At 31.8% G+C, this 21,310-nt stretch overlaps 2 protein-coding genes and 1 long non-coding RNA gene across 5 annotated transcripts; 1 reads left to right on the top strand and 2 right to left on the bottom strand.

Moving 5' to 3' along the window:
• The first annotated feature begins 3,864 nt into the window (after positions 1-3,864).
• Positions 3,865-11,021, top strand: LOC145642228 (agamous-like MADS-box protein FUL-L). 2 transcript variants are annotated; one of them, XM_081693339.1, is made up of 8 exons: positions 3,865-4,638; positions 7,879-7,963; positions 8,772-8,836; positions 9,445-9,544; positions 9,737-9,778; positions 9,874-9,915; positions 10,032-10,144; positions 10,594-11,021. In XM_081693339.1, exons 1-8 carry the CDS (start codon positions 4,451-4,453, stop codon positions 10,703-10,705), a joined length of 747 nt encoding a protein of 248 aa, XP_081549465.1. In that variant the 5' UTR covers positions 3,865-4,450; the 3' UTR covers positions 10,706-11,021. The 2 variants fall into 2 exon arrangements, with proteins under 2 accessions (XP_081549465.1, XP_081549464.1); XM_081693338.1 differs by having other exon boundaries at positions 7,876-7,963.
• Positions 11,022-11,104: 83 nt separating this feature from the next.
• LOC145642229 (uncharacterized) lies at positions 11,105-15,004 on the bottom strand. Its single transcript, XR_014115662.1, has 2 exons — positions 14,086-15,004; positions 11,105-11,390 (listed from the first exon to the last, which is right to left on the bottom strand). It is a non-coding gene; the product is annotated as an uncharacterized LOC145642229 (long non-coding RNA).
• Positions 15,005-15,863: 859 nt separating this feature from the next.
• On the bottom strand, positions 15,864-21,048 carry LOC145642227 (ultraviolet-B receptor UVR8-like). Of its 2 annotated transcripts, none has more exons than XM_081693337.1 (9): positions 20,943-21,048; positions 20,074-20,341; positions 19,110-19,303; positions 18,974-19,021; positions 18,142-18,214; positions 17,751-17,922; positions 16,879-17,310; positions 16,598-16,789; positions 15,864-16,208 (listed from the first exon to the last, which is right to left on the bottom strand). In XM_081693337.1, the coding sequence occupies exons 2-9, from the start codon at positions 20,324-20,326 to the stop codon at positions 16,103-16,105; spliced, it is 1,470 nt and encodes a 489-aa protein (XP_081549463.1). In that variant the 5' UTR covers positions 20,327-20,341; positions 20,943-21,048; the 3' UTR covers positions 15,864-16,102. The 2 variants fall into 2 exon arrangements, with proteins under 2 accessions (XP_081549463.1, XP_081549462.1); XM_081693336.1 differs by having other exon boundaries at positions 20,770-21,022.
• Between the last annotated feature and the right edge of the window lie 262 nt (positions 21,049-21,310).

The following is a 21,310-nucleotide window of genomic DNA, read 5'->3' as shown; positions in this document are numbered from 1 at the left end:
AATAAGGGATCTAAAAAATTCTAGTCCGTACTACAAATGTCAAACAAGATTACAAGTGCAGCCAAAAAAGCTTTAAGTTTATGTTAAATACTCATAGTTAATTAAAAAAAAATGATGTTATAAGAATCTGTTCATTTCAGCTTAATTTCAGTTCAGTTAATCTATAATCAGTTCAGTTCAGTAAATATGAATAGGCTCTAAGGGATCTAATAAATTATACTCCATACTACAAATGTCAAACAAGATTACAAGTGCAGCCAAAAAAGCATTAAGTTTATGTTAAATACTCGTAATTAATTAATTAAAATAAAAAAAATGATGTTATAAATCTGGCTGACATAAAAAACAGGTAAAAAAGATGATGATGACTGTTATGTACGTGATATGCAATATTACAGTAGCATGTAAAAATGAAACAGCCAAAAAAAAAAGGAAAAAGAAATAGTAAAAGAGCAGCGTCCAATTAGGAAGCGAAACGAAAACGGTCAGAAAGGAAGAAGAGGTACTATTATCTGATGGAAAAGATTGAAGAATGAACAGTGATTTCTCACAACCATCTTAATTAGCTGTCAATATTAACCACATTTTTTGTACACTCCCATTCACTTCTCGACAACACATCCCAACTAAGCCACTCTCTTCTCTCGTTTTAAGATTAACCAATCTGCTTTCGATACATTACACCGTCTTAACTTTTACACCATTACTACATTATTCGATTTATAGCTAATAAGACTCTGTTTACCTTTTACGAAGTATTATTTTTACTGAATTGAAATTATTTTTACCATTTTTTTTACTACTTTTTTTTTTTTTTACGTACTGTAATAGATTTGATGATTTATACCTAAGCAAATGTAGAGTCATGTGATATCTTAGATTCGCCTCAATTTATACTCCATCCGTTTTTAAGTACTTGATCCATTTTTCTTAGACACGTATATCGATGCTAATCTTTGATCATTGATATTTTTAATGCTTAATAAGCATAAAATCTAACAATTGAAAATTAATAGTCTATACATTGAAACAATTTCAATAAGTATCTACAAGACTATATTTTTCCTTATATATAAATCACAGACATTAGTCAAAGTATCACAAATGATACGATCAATAGTGCAAAAAGTAGAAATGGAGCAAGTAATTAAAACGGAGGGAGTACTATTTTAATATCAAATGTTTATAATTTTTACATATTCGTAGTTAAAGATATTAATGATTGAAATCATTCATAGACAAGTGTAAAAAGAGAAGTGTTGCAACTATAAAAATAAAAACTGAAAAAATACATACAGTTATTTTTACTGAATTTAGGGTCTATTCACATTTACTGAATTGAGCTTAACTGAATGTACTGAACTGATTGGAGTTGAACTGAACTGAACTGAATATTTTATGAGAGAAGGAAATTAGGAGCTGAACTAAAATGAACTGAATATTTTATGAGAGAAGAAAACTAGGAGCTGAACTAAATTGAATTGAACTGAAATTAAGCTAAAGTGAACAGACCCTAAAATTAATTTTACCAAATATATATTTTTTTTAAAGGTGAAATGAATAGGCCTAATTGTGATGACAAATATTGCACCACATTGTTATATTTTTTTCTATGATTTCATTTTTTTTTTTAAGTTGAACATATAAACGATTAAACTTGTGCGATGACAAGTATAAAAATCAATGTGGTGCAATATTTTTAGAACTTAGGAAGTATTGAATTTTTATCATCGAGAACCGGACAGGTTTTTGTTAAACCAGTATAATCTTGTATTCGTGTTAAGTGAATTTATATTATGAAGGGAAACTTTGATTAAAAATGTTCCAATAATAAAATAGCTTATGGACTTGATTTTTACTTATATTAAATTAACTATATAAACCTTATTATTACTTTGTAAAATTTATTTAATTGTATAAATTTTTTATTAAAGTGAGAATGTTATGTACAAAATTATACAGTATATAAAAGCCAAACTATTATTGTGTACATTATACCTAAAAAAAGAGGAAGTAATTTATTACCGCATAAAAATAGGGGTGGTTCTGAGCATGTGTGGGGTGGTCGGTTGAACAGAGCCTCTAAGTGAAACTACTATAAGAGGGCCCTATTTTTTAAAATTTACTTATACAAAGTAAAGAGAAAACTTGTTAATTAATTATCTAATCTTCAATTTTATCATAAAATTTATAATTAAGTAAAATATTTTTCCTTAAAGAAATGATTAGGGCCCAATATAATAAAAATGCACTGAATCATTTTCAGTGTTAGCATTTGTAGCCATGCCTCTACATAAGATGAAAGTGAAAGTGATAGTTAATTAATTTAAAGGGGAGGAAATCATAGAAAAATTGGGATCACTCATTAAATGGAGTGGTTATTAAACACAAGAGTAATAGCTCCTCAACTAAGTTGTTACATACTATCCAATGAGTTCATGATAATGCTTACAATAATTACAACAACCTACCTTAATACTCAATAGTGTGTTTTCACAAGATACCGATACGGTAAATGCTACACATACAATTGTTGTATGTGGTCCCTACATACAACTCTAATTTGGCATGTTTCTATTGGCTAAAATAATAGGCACAAGTTCCATTTTTGCAAATACGTAAATACATTTCTCATAGGAAGAACTGAAGAAGTGAATTATTGCAAAGTACTGCGTAGTACCATTAAAGAGCTTGTTATAATTATGACAAGGAGAAGTGTGAACACTAGTTTTGAGAATAAATGCAGTACTAAATTTTTATCAAATAAATAAGCCATTTAATTATATTGACTATGAATAGGAGTTTTCAAAAAAAAAAAAAAAAAAAAAAAACTATGAATAGGAACTCAAGGTTTTATTTTATTTTCAAGTTACCCAAGTCAATTCTTTCAACACTACGGAGTAAATGTTTGGATATGTTAGGAATTCTAGTGAGAGCAATGCACTTTGACTATGTATGTTGTGTATCTGTACAAAGTTTGAAACTTTAGTACAGCTACTTTGGTTTAGCGAAGAAATGATAAAATTATTGAGTTTTAGAAGTCTAAATGTTTAAATTGAGATGAAATTGCATTTTAAGTACTTGTTGAGACGAAATTGAATAAATTAATCAATTTAGGGGATTCAAGAGACAAATTTATAGTTTTTGAATTAAATGGAGGCAAATATGTAAAAGAATATTTTTAAGAATATAAACATCACTATTTATAAGATTTTTGTCAATTTTTTTATAAGTTCAGGGATTAAAATAATTTAATGTCAAATTAGACGGCAAGATTATTAACAGTAAATTTTGCCAAAGTTCATACATAATTTTATCACATAATTTGATTAATTAGCCATTCTCTCTTTTATTTGCCAGTTCACCACGACCATCACTTTAATGTTTTCTTCCATTGACTCATTTTTAGTATCGTCAATACTGAGAGTCATTAACAACTACGAATTATGCATTTATGTGATAACTGCCTTGACACTAACCACAAACAGACAAAACATCATAAAAACTTATGTAATGAACTCCTCTTAGATATAAAGTTATAAAAAAAAATAAAAAATGAGTAAATAGTTTGACTTTTGATTATCATTTTGACCTTAAGCACCGAGTAATAAACTATGGTCTATTCATCTTAAAAACATAAGCTATTTAAAAATTTTACCCCGTTTTAAGATTAGTGTTAACAACATTAAATACGAGCTACACAAGTTCATTTCGACCAATAACACAAGTATTTTGAATAGGTTTAATTTATAAAGCTCATATTCAAAATCGACTGCTCGTGTAGTATTTCATATAAGTTCAGATAAATTCACAACAAATCGAACATAACAAGGAGAGTGAGTACTCCATAGAAGACAATCATAAAAGTAAATATAGCATAGACAATTTTGGCAAAATAAAATCTTAAAGAAAACTAAAAGAGAGAGTAGTACTAGTACCTTGTAAATCTTGTATATATGCTCCATAATTTTGTTAACAACCAATACAAAAGCGACAGCATAAACAACCTAGTTTTCCCAAAACTACCCTTTTACCATAAATTCCCTCTTCTTGAGAAACTATCTTTAACAAGCATACCCTTTCTCTAGTAAGTTTTACTAACACTTCCCTTCATTTTCATTCTCCCCTACAAATAAAATCTCACTTCCACTTCATTCCCTCCATTCATAAATAGAAACCAACCATGTTCTCTCATTGGCTCATCTTTTTCTTCATTTTCTCTCTCCTCTATTGAAAAATTAAATCTTTTTACTACTATTTTATTTTTCAAAAAAAAAAAAAAAAAACAAGGGTTTTACTAGCAAGTCTTGATATATTTTAATTTGGGACAAATATAAAAATTTGTACATCAAAATATGTATAACCAAGTTTAATTTGTGGTGGTCGTCTTATATATTTATTTAACCGGGAGAAATTGAAGAAAGTAATAATAAATCTCGAATTAGGGAAAATGGGGAGGGGTAAAGTTGAGTTAAAGCGGATCGAAAATAAGATTAGTAGACAAGTAACATTCTCAAAGAGGCGATCTGGGTTGTTGAAGAAAGCTCATGAGATCTCTGTTCTTTGTGATGCTGAAGTTGCTTTGATTGTTTTTTCTACTAAAGGAAAACTTTTTGAGTATGCTAGTACTGACTCCAGGTTTGTTTCTTCATTTTCTTATAATTTCATGCGTCGATTTATTTTATTTTTTTTTATAATTAAATTTACAAACAATGATATGATATGTAAGTAATTATTTGAAAATCAATGTGGTGTATGTGTGTTCTAATGCGGTATATATAAGATTTTCGATATGGTATTATCGGGTACCCAGTATGAATTCTGTTTATTGATTAGGAACAGAGTTTAAAGATGTCAAGATGTACATACTTTTTACTCTTTTTAGTAGGTTAGGCGGGCGGGGACCCAAAAACTCATTAAATTTATTTACTCCGTATATAATATCATCAACAAAATCTATGTGACATGAATTTTATGTACAATTTGAAGTTCGTTATGTCTATTTTCTTCAATTCTCTCCTCTTTTGTGTACATGAACCTTAACATTCTCTCTTTTTTTTCTCCCCTCATTTTGGTCGAGAACAACATTTCAAAATCTTATTTTCATATTAATCTCTTCTTTTGCTACGAATTTACGATTGTTTTGTTTTATTTTTGTTGATTAAATTAGTGATTCAAAATCAAGTATTAATGATGTTTGGTTATCTAATGTTAACAAACTACAAATGTATGTTAGCTTAAATTATAAGCAGGAGCTATGCATTGGATTTGACTACTAATTATTCCTTATTATTTTGAAATTTTATTAATTTTACTTTTTTTGTTGATTAAATAACAACATTAATATTGATATCTTTACTAAAATTGATATTTTTTGGGTGCAATAAAATAATTATAAAATTTCCAATACTAGTACTACTTGATCCAGTGGATATGATCATTATCTATCGGTTTTATCCAGTTGTCTAGATTTGACGGACATAACAAATCTCTGATTGGTTAAGCAAAAGCTATTGACTTTAAAATAAATCTTCAAGGTTTTGAGCTTGTCAAGTAGGGATTGTAAAATTTTAACTAATCACTGTCTCAAATTTAAAAATTTAAAATAAAAATAAAAAATCCCGTATTGGTATTTTAAACCGACAAATATTAGTGCACCATTACTTTTTAATAACGTAACGAGTTATACTATAAAAAGTTCAATAAGTTTAGTTAAGTGGTCAGATATTATGTATTGAAGTGTATTGTGTAGTAGTGCTTCTTAAGTTTAATCTTGGATAACGGACCAAACTTAATCTAAATAGTGTCCAAAACTTTGGCCAAGCCTTGTGATCTTGAGCTTTGTGTGGGTTTTATGGGGCTCTTCCCAACTTTGCCACCCCTTTTAAAACCTAGTACTTTTTCCCTTTTATTGATTTAAATAATTTTATTATTTCATATAATTGATGTTATGTTTTGATGAAACTTAGGGTTAGGGTCACTCTATATATATCATCATGTGTTATATGAAAAGGGCTGCTGATCGCCATTGTTATAAGTGAGATAATACATCTAGGAGTAATTCTACATTGGGGACTGAATTTTAATATATATAAATATTTTGATCCAAGAGCCAGTCAAATTAATTGTTTAATATTATTATTTATCAAAATATGGCTTTTATATTCATGTACACAACTTGTAGAACTAGGTTAAAATTTTGTTGCTTAATCCAAATCTTTAGCCCTTTATATTTTTGTGTGGCTCTTAAAAAACAAATTTGAGTTTTGTTTAGTCATTTTCTTGGCTTATTTATTTACTTAATTTGATAGTGATGGTCAGTCTCAAGCTCCAATCATAAATCGAATTAAGGGAGACTTATTTGTTTTGGAGTTGAATCAATACTTTATTTATTTTTGTCTTTTGTTTTTTAGGAAAAAACTTTTAACTCTCTAGCTACTTGTGATCTACTTGGGTAGTATTTTTTTACTCATTTGAGCATCTTAAATCTTATCCTATTTTATTTGACTTGTTTTCCCATATCTTATGTGTATGTTGGAACTTGACTAACTTCATATTAATAAATATGAACAAGTGAAAATAGGGCGAGGAATTCGTTGCATTATTGTTGGTAGAGAAAAAAATTTCAAATTTGTAGCATCATTTCCTTAACTAGACTGAATAAAAAATCCGGCAAAAAAAAAATACCTTTTAAAGCATCATTATCGATTTTTCAAATACCTTTTAAAGCAAAAAAAAATTGTAATATGAATTTGTCGATCAACTTAAATTACTATAGTACTCCGTAATACAGATAGATATGCAAAACCCTAACCGATTTGCATACCCTTAAACTATTTTTTGTCTCCCCAATTCAAATTGACAAGTCCTACACCTGTTCTAAATTAATTTTTACTCATATGAACTTAATTTCCTAAAATCTAACTTTTCTAAATTTATTTATTTATTATTTTTTTTTGGTATGAACCAATTGAAAATTAGACCGAGTTCAAAGTCTAAATTGTCTCTCCTTCCATTTTGTCCAAAATCGAGTATTTCAAAACAAGTTTAGCAGACTACCTTTCGTTGCTTAGCTTGTATATATAATCAAACACTAATCCTCTCTATATATGCAATTGTATGAATAATCAAGACTACTGCACACAACTAAACGTCACACTCCACTTTACTTAAGTTATTGTATTTTATGCAACTCTATTTGTACTAAGTTTTTTTTTTCCCGTATATTATCACACATGGAAATGACATAATACATTAAGGAGCACACAATATTCTTTTGTAAAATTATACGCAAACTTATTGTTTTATAACTATGACGGTCATACTACAAATCAATTGTATACAATAAGTTATATATCTCGCTCTATGAATGTCAACTAGCTTCATTCATTGGTCAAAGTCTTGACAGATAAATTGAAGACCATCTATGTTTAGAACGTTATTGGTTTATTGCAACTATAATGAAATAGATTTATTTTTTCTCTTTATCCTTTCAAAGTTACACGCATGAAATTAAAGATCATTCGAAAAAGCGGAGGTAGGTTTAATTTGATTGATCAATTTCTAATTATAGGGTTTTTTTGGGTCCCAATGATGATAAACTTTATAAGTGTGCTTAAGTAATCACTAATCAGTGTAAAACAGAAATAATATTAGCATTAAGGGGCCACTATGTACTATAAGCAGACATATATCCGGAGTTTAGTTAGTGTTACATTCACTAATGATTATAAAAGCTTTTTAATCATGGAAACTATAGCATAATCTAACAATATACTATATAGTAGTAAATATATTTCATGTTATATTAAGCATTTCATATTTATTCCTTGATATAATTGTATAATTAAACAAAGACCTTACTGTTTTTGGCAGCAGCATGGAAAGAATCCTGGAAAGGTATGAGAGGTACTGTTATGCAGAGAGACAGCTTGTTGCTACTGATTCAGAGTCCCAACAAGAGGTATATTATACTGGATTAGTACGACGATGTTCTTGTTAACTCTTAATTACATGTTTTATACCTTAATCATTCCTAATTATGTGACTTTACAATATCTTGAAGGGTTACTTTTACCTTCTATGCATGACCTTTCAACATTTGATATTCATCAATCATTACTAATACAATTAGTTGAATATATAAGCCTTATGTACTATATAATGTAACAGAATTATTTTGATTAATTCATTATGTGTAGGTAATATGTGTACTCAAACTATACATGTAAAAGTGTAAAGCATGCAGTAGATTCTTTCTAAAAGAAATTTCTATCAATTTCATAGTTCCTATAAAATGGGCAAAACATGAATTCTAAGTGAATTGATTGAGAGGTTATGTTAGGTTAGCACTAGGATCTTTGTCCTGGGATCGATTCTCAGTATTCTCAACACGCGTAAAGAGAAGAGAGGTAACAGGGGTGACAATGAATCTGACCACCCGTCTAAAGTCTAATATGAGCCAATATTTGAGTAAGATGACATACACCTTAGTAGTGTAAAACATAAGAAACAAAACATCTCAAAACTTTTACTCCCTTGGATGCTTAAGCAGCCAACCTAATTAAGCTAAGTTGACATAAACTGCCTTCACATAGTACAAGTGCTGGTATTAATAAGCTATAATGAATATATAATTCATGTTTAATATCTGAACTTTATATAATTGAATAGATGATGTTATTATTTTAGGTCTTCCCCCTACATAGCTGAATGAAATATCTGACCTCTTTTTATTTATTTTTTCTGGGTGTTATTTGACTTACAAATAGGGAAGCTGGGCTATGGAATATCCAAAGCTCGTTGCTAGACTCGAAGTCTTACAAAGGAACATGAGGTAATGAATACAAATCTCCCTCGTTTTTATCCTGCATTAGCAATTTTATGTGAGTAGAAAATGATAGCTTACACTGGTGTACATATAATTTGTTGATTAAGTAAACAAGTTGCTACCATATAAGTTTCCCTTTGTGTTATAACCTGTAATCTGCATCATTTGGCATACATCTTGACATCTCTTCCTCTACATATAAGTAATATAACTAGGATCTTTTACCAAAATGGCTAATTTTACAAAAGTATTTACCAGAACGGCTAATTATGAATTTTAATTCCAAAAAAAGTCATTAAGGCCTAGTCAGAATGAAGAACCCTAACTGTATGTCTATCTACACTTGCTTAATGGTTTTCACTAATTAGAACTTTGACATGAAAAAGACTTGTTACAAATTAGACTCTCGGAGTTAGTTTAGTTTGATCCATTACTCCCTTAGTTTGAAAGAGTTTTATTTTTATTTTTTTATTTTTATTTTTTTAACAACAGCTTAACACAGAACAATTTACAAAGAATTAGATAGCTAAGAAATTACACAGAATTGAACATTTATTAATATTAAGGACTAAATACAATGGTATTCAATAATTTATAATTGGCGCACTTTTCAGGCATTATGTAGGAGAAGATACTGATGCATTGAGCCTGAGGGAGCTCCAACATTTGGAGCAACAACTTGACATAGCTCTTAAGAGAATCAGAAGCAAGAAGGTATATATATAGTTACAGATATACACATTACCTTTAGCAATAGTGAAATTTTATCAAACTAGTAGTATGACAACTAAATCTGAACATTTTATTAACACTTATTTTCAACTCAACTATTGCACCCTTCATCTTGTAAAACATGTATAACTTGCTACTTTATATATAATTATACTTTCTTGTCTTCAATTGCAGAATCAACTGATGCATGAATCCATTTCTCAGCTCCACAAAAAAGTACACGACACCCTTCAATTTGTGTTTTTTTTTCCTTTGTTTAAGAATATCAAATCTTTCAGTTCACTAACTAGCTTAGTTTAAACTTTTGGCAGGAAAAGGCTATGCAGGAGCAAAATAACCAATTATCTAAAGTGGTATTTTTTTTATTTTTTCTTATACATAAAATTTCATCTTTGATTTTCTTTTAGCATGTGATAATTTATATTGTACTTGTATTTATCTGATATGTATACATTGCAATATGAAATAGATGAAGGAGAATGACAAGAAGGTTGAGGAACCACAAAATGACGATCAAAACCCTAGCCAACTCTTCATGTTACCAACATCAAATCCATTTCCATTTCCTGCTCTCACCATTGGGTAAGCAACTCTTGTCTTAGCACACGCGAAAGATCTTAATTAACACTCAAATGATGTAACAACCATATCATAGAGTTACTTATAAGGAGTTTTAGGTTTTGCATTTTCACCTTATCTTAACACTCAAATTATGTAACAACCATTTTAGATCTATCATATTTTAGGACTCATAAGTTTTATGCATTTTCACTTTTTTTTTTTTTTTTTTTTTTTTTTTTTTAACAATGCACTTCCTACTTGATTAAGTACTTGAAAAGGCCATTTTGTTAGGTACTTAGGTCATATGATAATGTCCATTGTTTAGTAATTTTTTTATGTTTTGAATTGGGTGGTTTCAAGACAATTAATTCAGTACTAGTATTTTGAAAATGGAAGTGGAGCATAAAATTATTAAAATACACTTAAGAGATTAATAAATATAATCATTTTTTTTTTTTTTTTTCATACAGAGGTGCTTATCAGGAGATGAGAGAATTAGAGGAGCAAGCGAACCCGGAAGCCGAAATTCCAGCCAGAACAAACACTAACATCCCGGCATGGATGTTTAGTCATGTTGGTTAATAACAAGTTTGATTAATTTGTTGATCCCCCTCGATCTCGATCAATGCTCTATGATTCAGCTCTCTGATTAAAATGCTGAAAGTGTGTGTTTCCTAGCTTCTACTAATTATTTGTAAATCATAATATTAGACAGCAAAAACCAAAATCAAAGGTGTTTGGTTGCTGCCAAACAACCGTACCTCATTATAAATTCACGGCTTAGCTAGTAAATTACGAGTAATTTAGTAAAATATCTACTAGTAAGTATATTAATATGAATGTAATCTGGTTTATTCGAATGTATGTATCTCTGGTGTACAAAGGTTCAGGGCCGTCTTAATCATTTTGGGGGCCCTGTTCTAAACTTAGAAATTGGGCCCTAAAATTTTTTTTTAACGAAATTATCATATAACAACATATTAAAAAGAAGCCAAAAAACACAAAGTACTTTATTTAAATTGTAAATAATATGATTAATATCAAAATACAATCTTAATTATTAAAAGATCAAACTATTTAAACAGAGCTATTCTTCTAGCATTTCTTGAAGCAAATTCATCAACCACATCTTCATATTCCACCTTCTCCAAAAGATCATTTTCAATTGCTAACAACGCCAATCCATTAAGCCTTTCTTATAACATGGTAGACCGCAAATAAGATTTCAACAACTTCAATTTTGAAAAACTTCTTTCTGCAGAAGCAACTGTCACAGAGGAATAGTCAATAAGATCCTATAAGCAATACTAGCATTTGGAAAACACTCTACATCATTCAAAAAAGATAATATATCAATAGCTCCCATCTTTTTTGTTGGCATTGATGGAAAAATATCTCTTAATAGCTTAAACTCCACATAGAGTTCATTTCCATCAATATCAGATTGCCCATTATGTCTTAATGCTTGCTCAAAATGACTACAACATAACTTCAAAGATGCATCATCTAATGATTCTAACTTTTCAGAAGTAAACATGAAACCAAATATACTTTCATACTCTTGATATTGCTCAAATCTTTTATTAAGAGAAACAATAGCCTGATCAACAAGGATAAGAAAATAGTTTACTATAAAAGATTCTTCCCCAAATAACTCAACAGAAGGGGTATCTAAATTCTCATCAAATTGTTTTTTCCTTTTAATAGCAAGCCTTTGAGGAAATATTGGATCGATATTCAATTCGATAGCAATTTCTTTAGCATCATTCAAGGCACTATAAAATCCAGCATCTCTATACTTTTCAAAATATGAAATCAACTCCTTTATTTTTTCCATAGCAACATCAATAACCATATCATTTGATTGCAAAAGCTTGCTAACCATATTAATTGCAGACAATATCTCAAACCATATAATAATTGACATTAAAAACTCAAAATCACCTAGCTCATTTAATTTGTTGCCAAAGATTTAGCTTCACTACTTAGTTTAGAATCAAGGGGATCATTCTCTGACACTTCAAGTAAAGCTTCTCTAAAATCTGACATTTGACATTTTATAGCTCTGACACTATCTATACGACTCTCCCAACGAGTGGATGACAATGATTTCGGAGTTAACACTTTTACATTATCTTTCAAAATTTGCCATCTCTTAGTAGAATTAGCAAAAATGGTATATATGCGTTGTATAACTCCAAAAAAATCCTTAGCTTTATTGCAAGAGTAAGCCATATCACACAATGTTAAATTAAGACTATGACAACCACAAGGAGTATAAAAGGCTCTTGGATTTATATCTAAAAGTTTCTTTTGTACACCTTGATGTTTTCCTTTCATATTTGATCCATTGTCATATCCTTGTCCCCGTACATCAAATATGTCAAGACCAAGATTTTTCAATTCTTTTTGTAAAACATCAAAAAGCCCCTGACCAGTTGTATCATTCACATTTAAGAATCCTAAAAAAGATTCTTCAACAGTAACTGAATATCTAGAGACAACCACATATCTTATTATTAAAGACATTTGCTCTTGGTGACTAATATCAGGAGTACAATCAAGTATCACTGAGAAATACTTTGCTCGCTTGATTTTTTTTAAGATTTCATTTTTAATTGCAGAAGCAAGCAAAATTATTAACTCGTTTTGGATGTTATGCCCAAGGTAATGAAAGTGTAAATTATCATTTGTGATACGTCTAACATGCTCTTGGATAATTGGATCAAACTCCGCTAACATTTCAATCAAGCCCAAAAAATTGCCATTGCTATTTTGATATAATTTCTCGTTAGAACCACGAAAGGCCAAACTATGTTTAGCAAGGAATTTCACAATTGAAACAATTCTTTTTAAAACATTTTTCCAGTGATCCTTTTCCTTCTCAATTAGTCTTTGAGCCGTTTTATCAATAGTTTCATTCTTTTTGAGCCTTAGACGCAACTCATACCAAGTTGTCATATTCTTAACATGTTCAATACCGGTTTCATGCTCTTTAAGTCTCTCACCAATATGTGACCAATCACTAAAACCATCATTAGTTAATTGACCTCTACCAATTCCTTTTTTGAAAATTTTACAACAAAAACAAAATACTCTATCAAGTTCTTTTGAATAAACAAGCCAATCTCGATCACATTTCTCTCCATTAGATAAAACTCTAGTATATAAATTAGCCGTAAAGCGTCTAGAAAATTTATCTTTAGGACCCTTTACAATAGAATGGTCTCTTTTAGGGCCTTTCGTCACTACTAAATCAATCATTTTCGATTCAAGAGCATCCCAATTTCTTGGATCAAATATATCAAAAGAGTAATCAAATTGGGTTGGTTGCTCTTCATTATTATTACCATTTTCATCAGTATCATGCTCTTCATCATCATCCAAATTATTCAAATTATCATTTTCAGTGGGCACATCAAAATCAACACTATTAACATTCTCAGTAAGAACATTTTCAGGAATTTCAGCTTTAACATCATCAACATTCTCAGGAATTTCAGCATTAACATCATCAACATCATCAACATTCTCAGGAATTTCAGCATTAACATCATCAACATCTTGATTTTCAACAGAAATTTGTGGTTCTTTTATTAGAAATTTGTGAAGGGATCCTCTTAGAGATTGCGTTAACTCTTCATTTTTTTTCTTTTTCATACGTTTATCATGACCACAGACATACTTTCTTTTGGGAGGCATAATTAAAATATAAAAATAAAATTTTAACAGTATATTTTTTGAAGACAAAAAAAAAAATTGCAAAAAACAAACAATCTGATAATCGAACAAACAATACTAATTATACAATCAAAATTAACAGTACTTACTAAATACTAACAATCAAACAATACAATTAATCTAATAAATACTAATTAAACAAACAATCAAACAACTCACCCAAAAAACAATAAATTATACAATTAATCTAATAATTAAAATTGCAAAAGGATAGAAACAACCTGATAATTGATCCACTTGCCATTGATATATGATAATTTAGTAATTTTTGTGCTACTGTGGATACACAACCGCAAGGACAGCAACGAACTCGCACAACCGATTGCCGATTCACGATTTGCCCCAACCCCCTTGGCTTTGAATCTCTGATCTTCTTGTTAACCAATTTCTTAATTGTTTTTTTATTTGTTAAATGTAATTTGAGTACGAAGAACACAAGTAATTGAAAAAGATTGAAGATTGAAATGGAATTTATAAGGGGTAAAAAATTTTACCGTTTGATAAACGAAAATTAAGGGGTTTAATTGTGGAATACACGAAATTAATATCTCCATTGAAAGCAATTCGAGATTTGAGGAAAAATTCTTCATACCCGTTGTAATTTTTTTGAAACCAAAATGTCAAATTTGGAAAATTAAAAATTTGGGGGTAAAACAATAAAATTAAATGACAAAATAGGAAGTATTCAAAGAATCAAAGAAAGGAAATTAAAGAAAATTTCAGAAATTTTGGGAATTGGGGCTATTTTGATGGAGCTAATTACCAAGGAAGGAGATGAAGAATCTAGAGAAGTGGGGAGTAAATGGAGGAAGTGAGGAACAGCTGTATTCACGTGAGGAGTATGAGTTGCTGACTTTTTCTTTTTTTTTTTTTTTTTTTTTTTTTTAAAACTTAAAGTCCAAAATTTTGGGCCCTCCCAATTTGGGGGCCCTGTGCTAAGGGCCTGTTTGCACAGGTCCTTAGCCGGGCCTGCAAAGGTTCCACCTTGCATTGCAGGAGAATTTATCTTCAAGATTTTAAAGCCTGATTAGTAGCAAATCACTTCTTTTTTTCACATTATTTGTTTATACATAAATCGGGTTAATTATGTTGAGTACTTAAGGCTTCATTCATTGTTTTTAGCCTGAATTCTCTTTAATTAGATGTATGTAATCATGAATTTAATGGGAATAAGCTGATTATCATAAGTTGATTAGCCACAATAAAATTGGTATAATTCATCACCTATGCTAAGTATGCACCACCTTCTTGCTAGTCAGTGAGTTAAACTATTATTTTCACGAAAAATGATATTGTACATAATCAAATAAACCATGATTTAAGTATAAACTAAATGGACAGACCTCAACTAGTACTTGGGTTTGACCTGTATGAGGAGCTATTCCTTGAATATTTAGTAGCCTTTGGGATGTGACTATGAGCCTATTAACACAAATTTACATTCCTACTTTTCCTAGTAGATGTAAATTTTTTTTTTTTTCGAGGAAAGTAGCTGAAAACAGTTTAAATCACTTGGATTTTACTAGAGCTGGCAATCCCTGACACAACACGACCGAAACCGGCACGACACAAACATTAACTTACTGAGAGAAAACACAAAATCGACACAACACGACACAAAATCAACCCGAACACGACCCGTTTAGATAAAGTAGTCAAATTATGCAATTATCTTGCATTTTACATAGTTTTTGAAAATTTTTATGAATAACATGAAATTGACACAAGACCAAACACGAACACGACTTGACTTTTTACCAGCTCTAGATTTTACAATAAACCTTTTCATAAAAAAATAAATTAAAAATTACGAAATACTCAGTATAATACAAAGTATAAAGTTTCTGAATTAGCTGAACTTTTCAATTTTCTTGGAAATCGACACATACTTGGTTTTATGGAAAAATATGATTAAATTACAAGATTGTTAGCAAAATAACCTCTATTAAATCTGCTCTTGTTGGAAAAGATAATTTCATTGACCTGATTATTCAATTCATACACTAAGCACTTGGAGCAGATTACATTAATATTCAGTATCAATAAGTATCAGGGTAAGGATATTACAATTGTTGAATGCAGACAAATACAACAGTTCATTATTTTCAGGTTTACAGATAATAAAACCTACAGGGGAATGAATAAAGATACAAGTCATACAACAGCTGAAACATTCCTAATAGCGACGGCAGCTGTCAGCCAATAGCAATCTCCCCAAGTCAATAAAATATTAAAATGCTAAGGAAGCCAGGTTCTTGCAGCAAATGCTTCGTCAAGGTCTAACCAGACCAGACCCATCATCTTCCGATTCCCATCCACCAGCAGTCCAGCACATTGCAGCTCCCTGGTCACACAGAAATGACGTCAACATTAAGCTTCTCAGACGATTGATAATTCACACTCGGCTCTTTTGAAATCAGTTGCCTATCCTCTAATCATCACTTAATTAGGCACCAAACTTTCAAAGAAAAAGTAACACCCTTTTTCCGAACATCATAAACATGTACTCCGCATATGTGAATACTGATTATCTAGGAGAGAATTTAACTCAAACCAATAACTTTTTAAACTGAAAGCATATTTCAAACTCCTATGTTGGTGAAAGTAAGGCCACAAAGTATGAAAAATGAAGGTGGTCTCTAATGGAGATTTTTGTAAATGAAACATAAATTGTCTCAGATAAAATACAAGCTTAAAAATAGTAGCCTAAGAAATTCTGAGCAGGAAAATTACCTCAATCTTCCACAAAGGCGTACTAAAGCATCAGAGCTGGTTCTGAATGCAACATCCTCAATGTGAGCAGCATTTGCCAGAGTAACACTTTCAGCAAGCCTGAATTCACATAAATCTTTCAACGAACAAGCATCAGTCAACACAGCTGAGTGACCACCACCAGCGGCAAGCTTTCTAACTTCTCCCACACACCTACAAATGGTGGTTGTTTATAGTTGTAGTCATATACAGTCAAATAACAAACTTGGCGCACACCAGACTGCATCAATGTAGGTTCTTACCAATCAACCGGTGATGGGTACCACGCATATGTAGACTTCTCATTTGATGCCTGACCATAGCTATTATAACCCCATCCATGAATTCTCCCATCTGAGGTAGAGATAAGTGTGTGAGAGTGGCCACAAGCAACAAGCTGCACACCACTTGGGATAACCAAAGCCGGGATATTCCGAAGCATCAATAGAGAATCCTTGAAAACAAAAGATGCTGAACTAGTTTGTGGACCGAGGCCAAGCTGACCAACTTGCCCACCACCCCACGCATAGAGAGCTCCTTTTGCAGTCACTGCACATGTATGGACACCTCCACATGCAACACTTGTAATATGAATCCCATCAAGAGCAACCACTCTTCTGGGTATTAATTCCTTATCTTCTGATTGCAGGTAGCAATGCCCTAGTTGACCCATGTTGCCAAGACCCCAAGTATACCTGCCAGAGCAGAGATAGACTCGTATCAGGATAATATCCATACAGCCATGCCTACTTAACCATGTGATAGAATAATAGACCCTAAATAATATTTTTACAAGAGTCAATGTTGTTTACTTGTGCCATGTGAGCAATATCATCACTAGCACATAATCCATCCCAGCTCAAGGCTCACATTGAGTTGACACGCAAGGATTTAGGAGGGAGGGGAAGTAGGTAGGTTAATGTGAGTCCAAATTTCAGAAAATAATGTAAAAAAGGAAATGTGAGTACAAGTAATAAACTTTAAGTGGGAGTCTTGGGAAAAAAAAAAAAAAGTGGGAGTCTTGGGAAATCCTTTTTCGGTAAATATTAACCTTGAGCGGTTCAGCTTGGTAAACGGAGAGCTAAATATACAACTCTGTCAGTGAAGGACAAGAAGGTACTTTTATATCACTTACACGTCTCCAGTCTCAGATACAGCAGCAGTATGGTACTCCCCACAAGACACTTGAGTGATCTTCACTCGCTCAGGGGCTTCATCTAGGTGTTTTGCATATGCTTTCACAATACCTGGCCCTTGCAATCCTTCACAGGTAAATCCTCTGCCAAGTTGACTGTATTCGTTGTATCCTAGCAGAAGATCAATTACATTCTAGTTAGTACAGCCCACATTATACAAAGTATATTATGAAAACCCCATCACGGAAAGCACCCACCCCCTCCTCCCTCCCATGGCCCCATCACCTTAATAAATATATTTTTTTTTTTGTTTTTATAAAAAAAGAAAAAGACTAGAGCAAGTTTAAGAGAAAAGTGATGTCACTAGTAAGACACGCTGCAGAACATTACCCCAAGATTGGAGAAGACCATCCTCCGACAAGGCCACTACATGAACAGATCCACAGGAAACTTGACGGATAACCTGTACACAATCACACATTGACATATGGATAAGCAAATTGAACTAACAAGCACAAGGAAACAACTGCGTACCAATTACTTTGCAAGCTGCGCTAATAACAGCAGGTGAGCAGGATAACAATAGCTACAGCATAGGTTATGCAACACACGCACAAACATACACATACACACAGCTGCTCAAATATGGATCAACACAATATTTATAGAGCAATCGAATCTACCAGAACAGTCTGGTCTGGCACAGATTTGTTATGGAATTAATAAACAGAAAAAATATAAATTAGGAAGAAAATTTTTGGGGAAGGATTGATAGTAGATTGAATTCGATGCGATAAATTACCTGATAGAGCATACGATCACAGATTAAGTGGGTGGACATTTTCAGATTTTCACTATATAAAACCAACAAGATAAACATTCTCATCAATATTCATCCTACGTCCTGTTTCCCTAAATTTCTCATCAATATTCATCGTTCGTCCTACTCCCTAATGAGCTCTCTATATAACATTCCTCTTCTAATGAACTAAATCATCTTCTTCCTCCAGATACTAGTCTTATTGCATTATATGATCCCCTCCCCAGGAAGGTGATTCATACAGTGAATTGTCCATTAATCTTGAGAATTAGCCATATAAACATCGAAATAAAAATTGCACTCAAGCCACTCAAGCAGTTATTTATACACAAGTCACATAATTTTCACATCTCTAGTCACTCAAGCAATCAGAATGCTGACATGGCACTATAAAAGACTTACAGTGTTTGGTGCAAAGGCTCCCCAAAATAGACGAGGATAATTTGAGCCCTGAAGCAATGAAAGAAAAGAGCTTAAAATATTGGAGCAAATATATAAAGTGAATAACTGCAAGAAAAGAAGGGACTTAGGCCGTCACCTGATTTTGGCCCCACACCCATAGTCTCCCGGTTGATATAGTCCCATCATTTTTACGAGGCTCTGCTATAGCAGCTGTACAGTTCACTCCACAAGAAACAGATTTCACATATTCAGTATCTAATAGGTCTACTTTCTTCGGGTGTTTCCTACTTTCTTCAGTTCCATCTCCCAACTGCCCAAAGTCATTTGCTCCTGCCAAAGATAGTAAAACATAATAATCAAAGTCCAATTCTAGCAAGGGCAATAGACATCAGAAGCAACAATGTCCGATACTACTACATGAAGAGCGGACAACAAAAGGTCAAAATAATTTTTCATAAGCTATCAACCACCAGTCAATTGAGAAGTGATACATACGGAAATGTATGTCCATAGTAATCAGACCAAACAAACAACTAAATGCATGGCCTTAGAATAATGTCACCCATAGATAATTAAAGTGAAGAAGCACTCAAGAACATCACACTTCAATCATAATCAAGTTAAAGGACTAGTCAGTTTTTCGTTTTTAATTTTCTTTATATTGAACTACAAGTAAATATCACTGTACATAAACCACAGCCCCTGCAGTAATACAGTCCAAATAAAACAAATTACAGAGATCTGAACGCAAAATCCGCAAACAAGGAAAGGAGGTGGTATTTCCCTAGTCAATATGTCTGTAACACATTCACGTATAAACAAATCAATCTTCATTTCCACACTATGCAATCATATTACTTTCTTCTTTCCAGCGGCAAAATCAAACTACCCACCATTTCACCACAAACACTCAGGCATAATATAAAATCACAATCAACTATCCTCTATCTAGCATCAACTACGAAGGTGCAATTGAAAAGAGAATTAACACGAAACTAATAGCTATTCTATTCCCAGCGTATAAATTTATAGGAAGAATAATGAGGTTACACAGAGGTTCAAAACTGCAGGAGGATGGATTTGAGGTAAGAGATGTGAACCCCAAGTAAAAAGCGACCCATCAGAGGCCACAGCGGCGGTATGCTCCCGGCCACAAGCAACATCCAGCCACCTAGTACTGATCCCAGCTGGACAACCGAATAGCTCCGGTGGCAGCTGCCTCGGAATCCTCAACTTTTGGTCCTTATCCTTCCTCCCAGTCTGCCCTCGTAGGTTGTAACCCCACACATAGATGGCACTCTTTGTTGGCACAGACACATGTTTTGACTCCCCAAGGATTTCACCAATTTCCATCTTTTACAAATTAAACTGCAAATCGATATCAAAAGTTCAATTAAAGTTGAAATTTTGCAATACTTATTTAGAATCAAATCACTATTCAAACCCTAAATCAATTGCAACGCAATATACCCAATTACGCCTCAAAATGCAAAACCGTCAATTAATTGCAACAAATTTCACAATTACTTAAAAATGAAACTGAAATAATCATTATTATCACAAAATTAGACTGTAAGCAAGATAAACTTTTGTATATATCCTCTAAAATTGCGAAAGTTACAGTCTTTATAGCTTCATATATCAATCAAAATACAACAAACAGCAGAAAAGTAATTGTCATCGCACGACTAATCAGCAACATAAAACCAAACAAATATTGAAAATTTGCAAGAAATTCGAAATGCAGGATATATATAATGCAATGCTTCCATACAAAAAAAAAGGTAGAAAATTACCTTAGTTTGATTAGAAATTTTTTCTAGATGATCAAAAAGAGCAAATCGTTGAAAAAATGAACAAAATGATGAGGTTTTTTAAGATAAAAAGAGAGAAAGAAGGTGACTTTTAACAGTTGCAAGATTCCTAAGAGAGAGAAAATAGGGAATTTGAAAGATAGCGTTCCGATTACCTGGGGAATCTAGCAAGTGGTCGGTGGTCGTGAATACTGGCAAGAAACAAACACCCTTTTTCTGAATTTCTGGATTTGTGGGATGGCGAGTTTTTTGTGGTTGGTTTAATTTTTCACATCGGTTTAATTTTAGTTCAGTTCAATTCACTTTAGTTTAGTTTCTCTAGTAAAATATTCAAATTAGTTTAGCTTCAATTAGTTCAGTTTAGTTCACCTTAGTTCGGTAAGACTTGAGATCGAGTCTATCGTAGTTGTTTTAATTCTTGCAATGGGTATCTAAGATTTAGATGAGTCTCATTTACAATATTGTCTCGGTTTAATTTTTACAACGGGTACCTTAAGAACTTAGCTTGAGATTGAGTCTCATT

Source organism: Chenopodium album, chromosome 8 (genome assembly GCF_948465745.1).
Source record: "Chenopodium album chromosome 8, dcCheAlbu1.1, whole genome shotgun sequence".
NCBI lineage: Eukaryota > Viridiplantae > Streptophyta > Magnoliopsida > Caryophyllales > Amaranthaceae > Chenopodium > Chenopodium album.
Note: the sequence above shows the minus strand (reverse complement) of the source record. Positions and strands in the feature narration are given on the sequence as shown.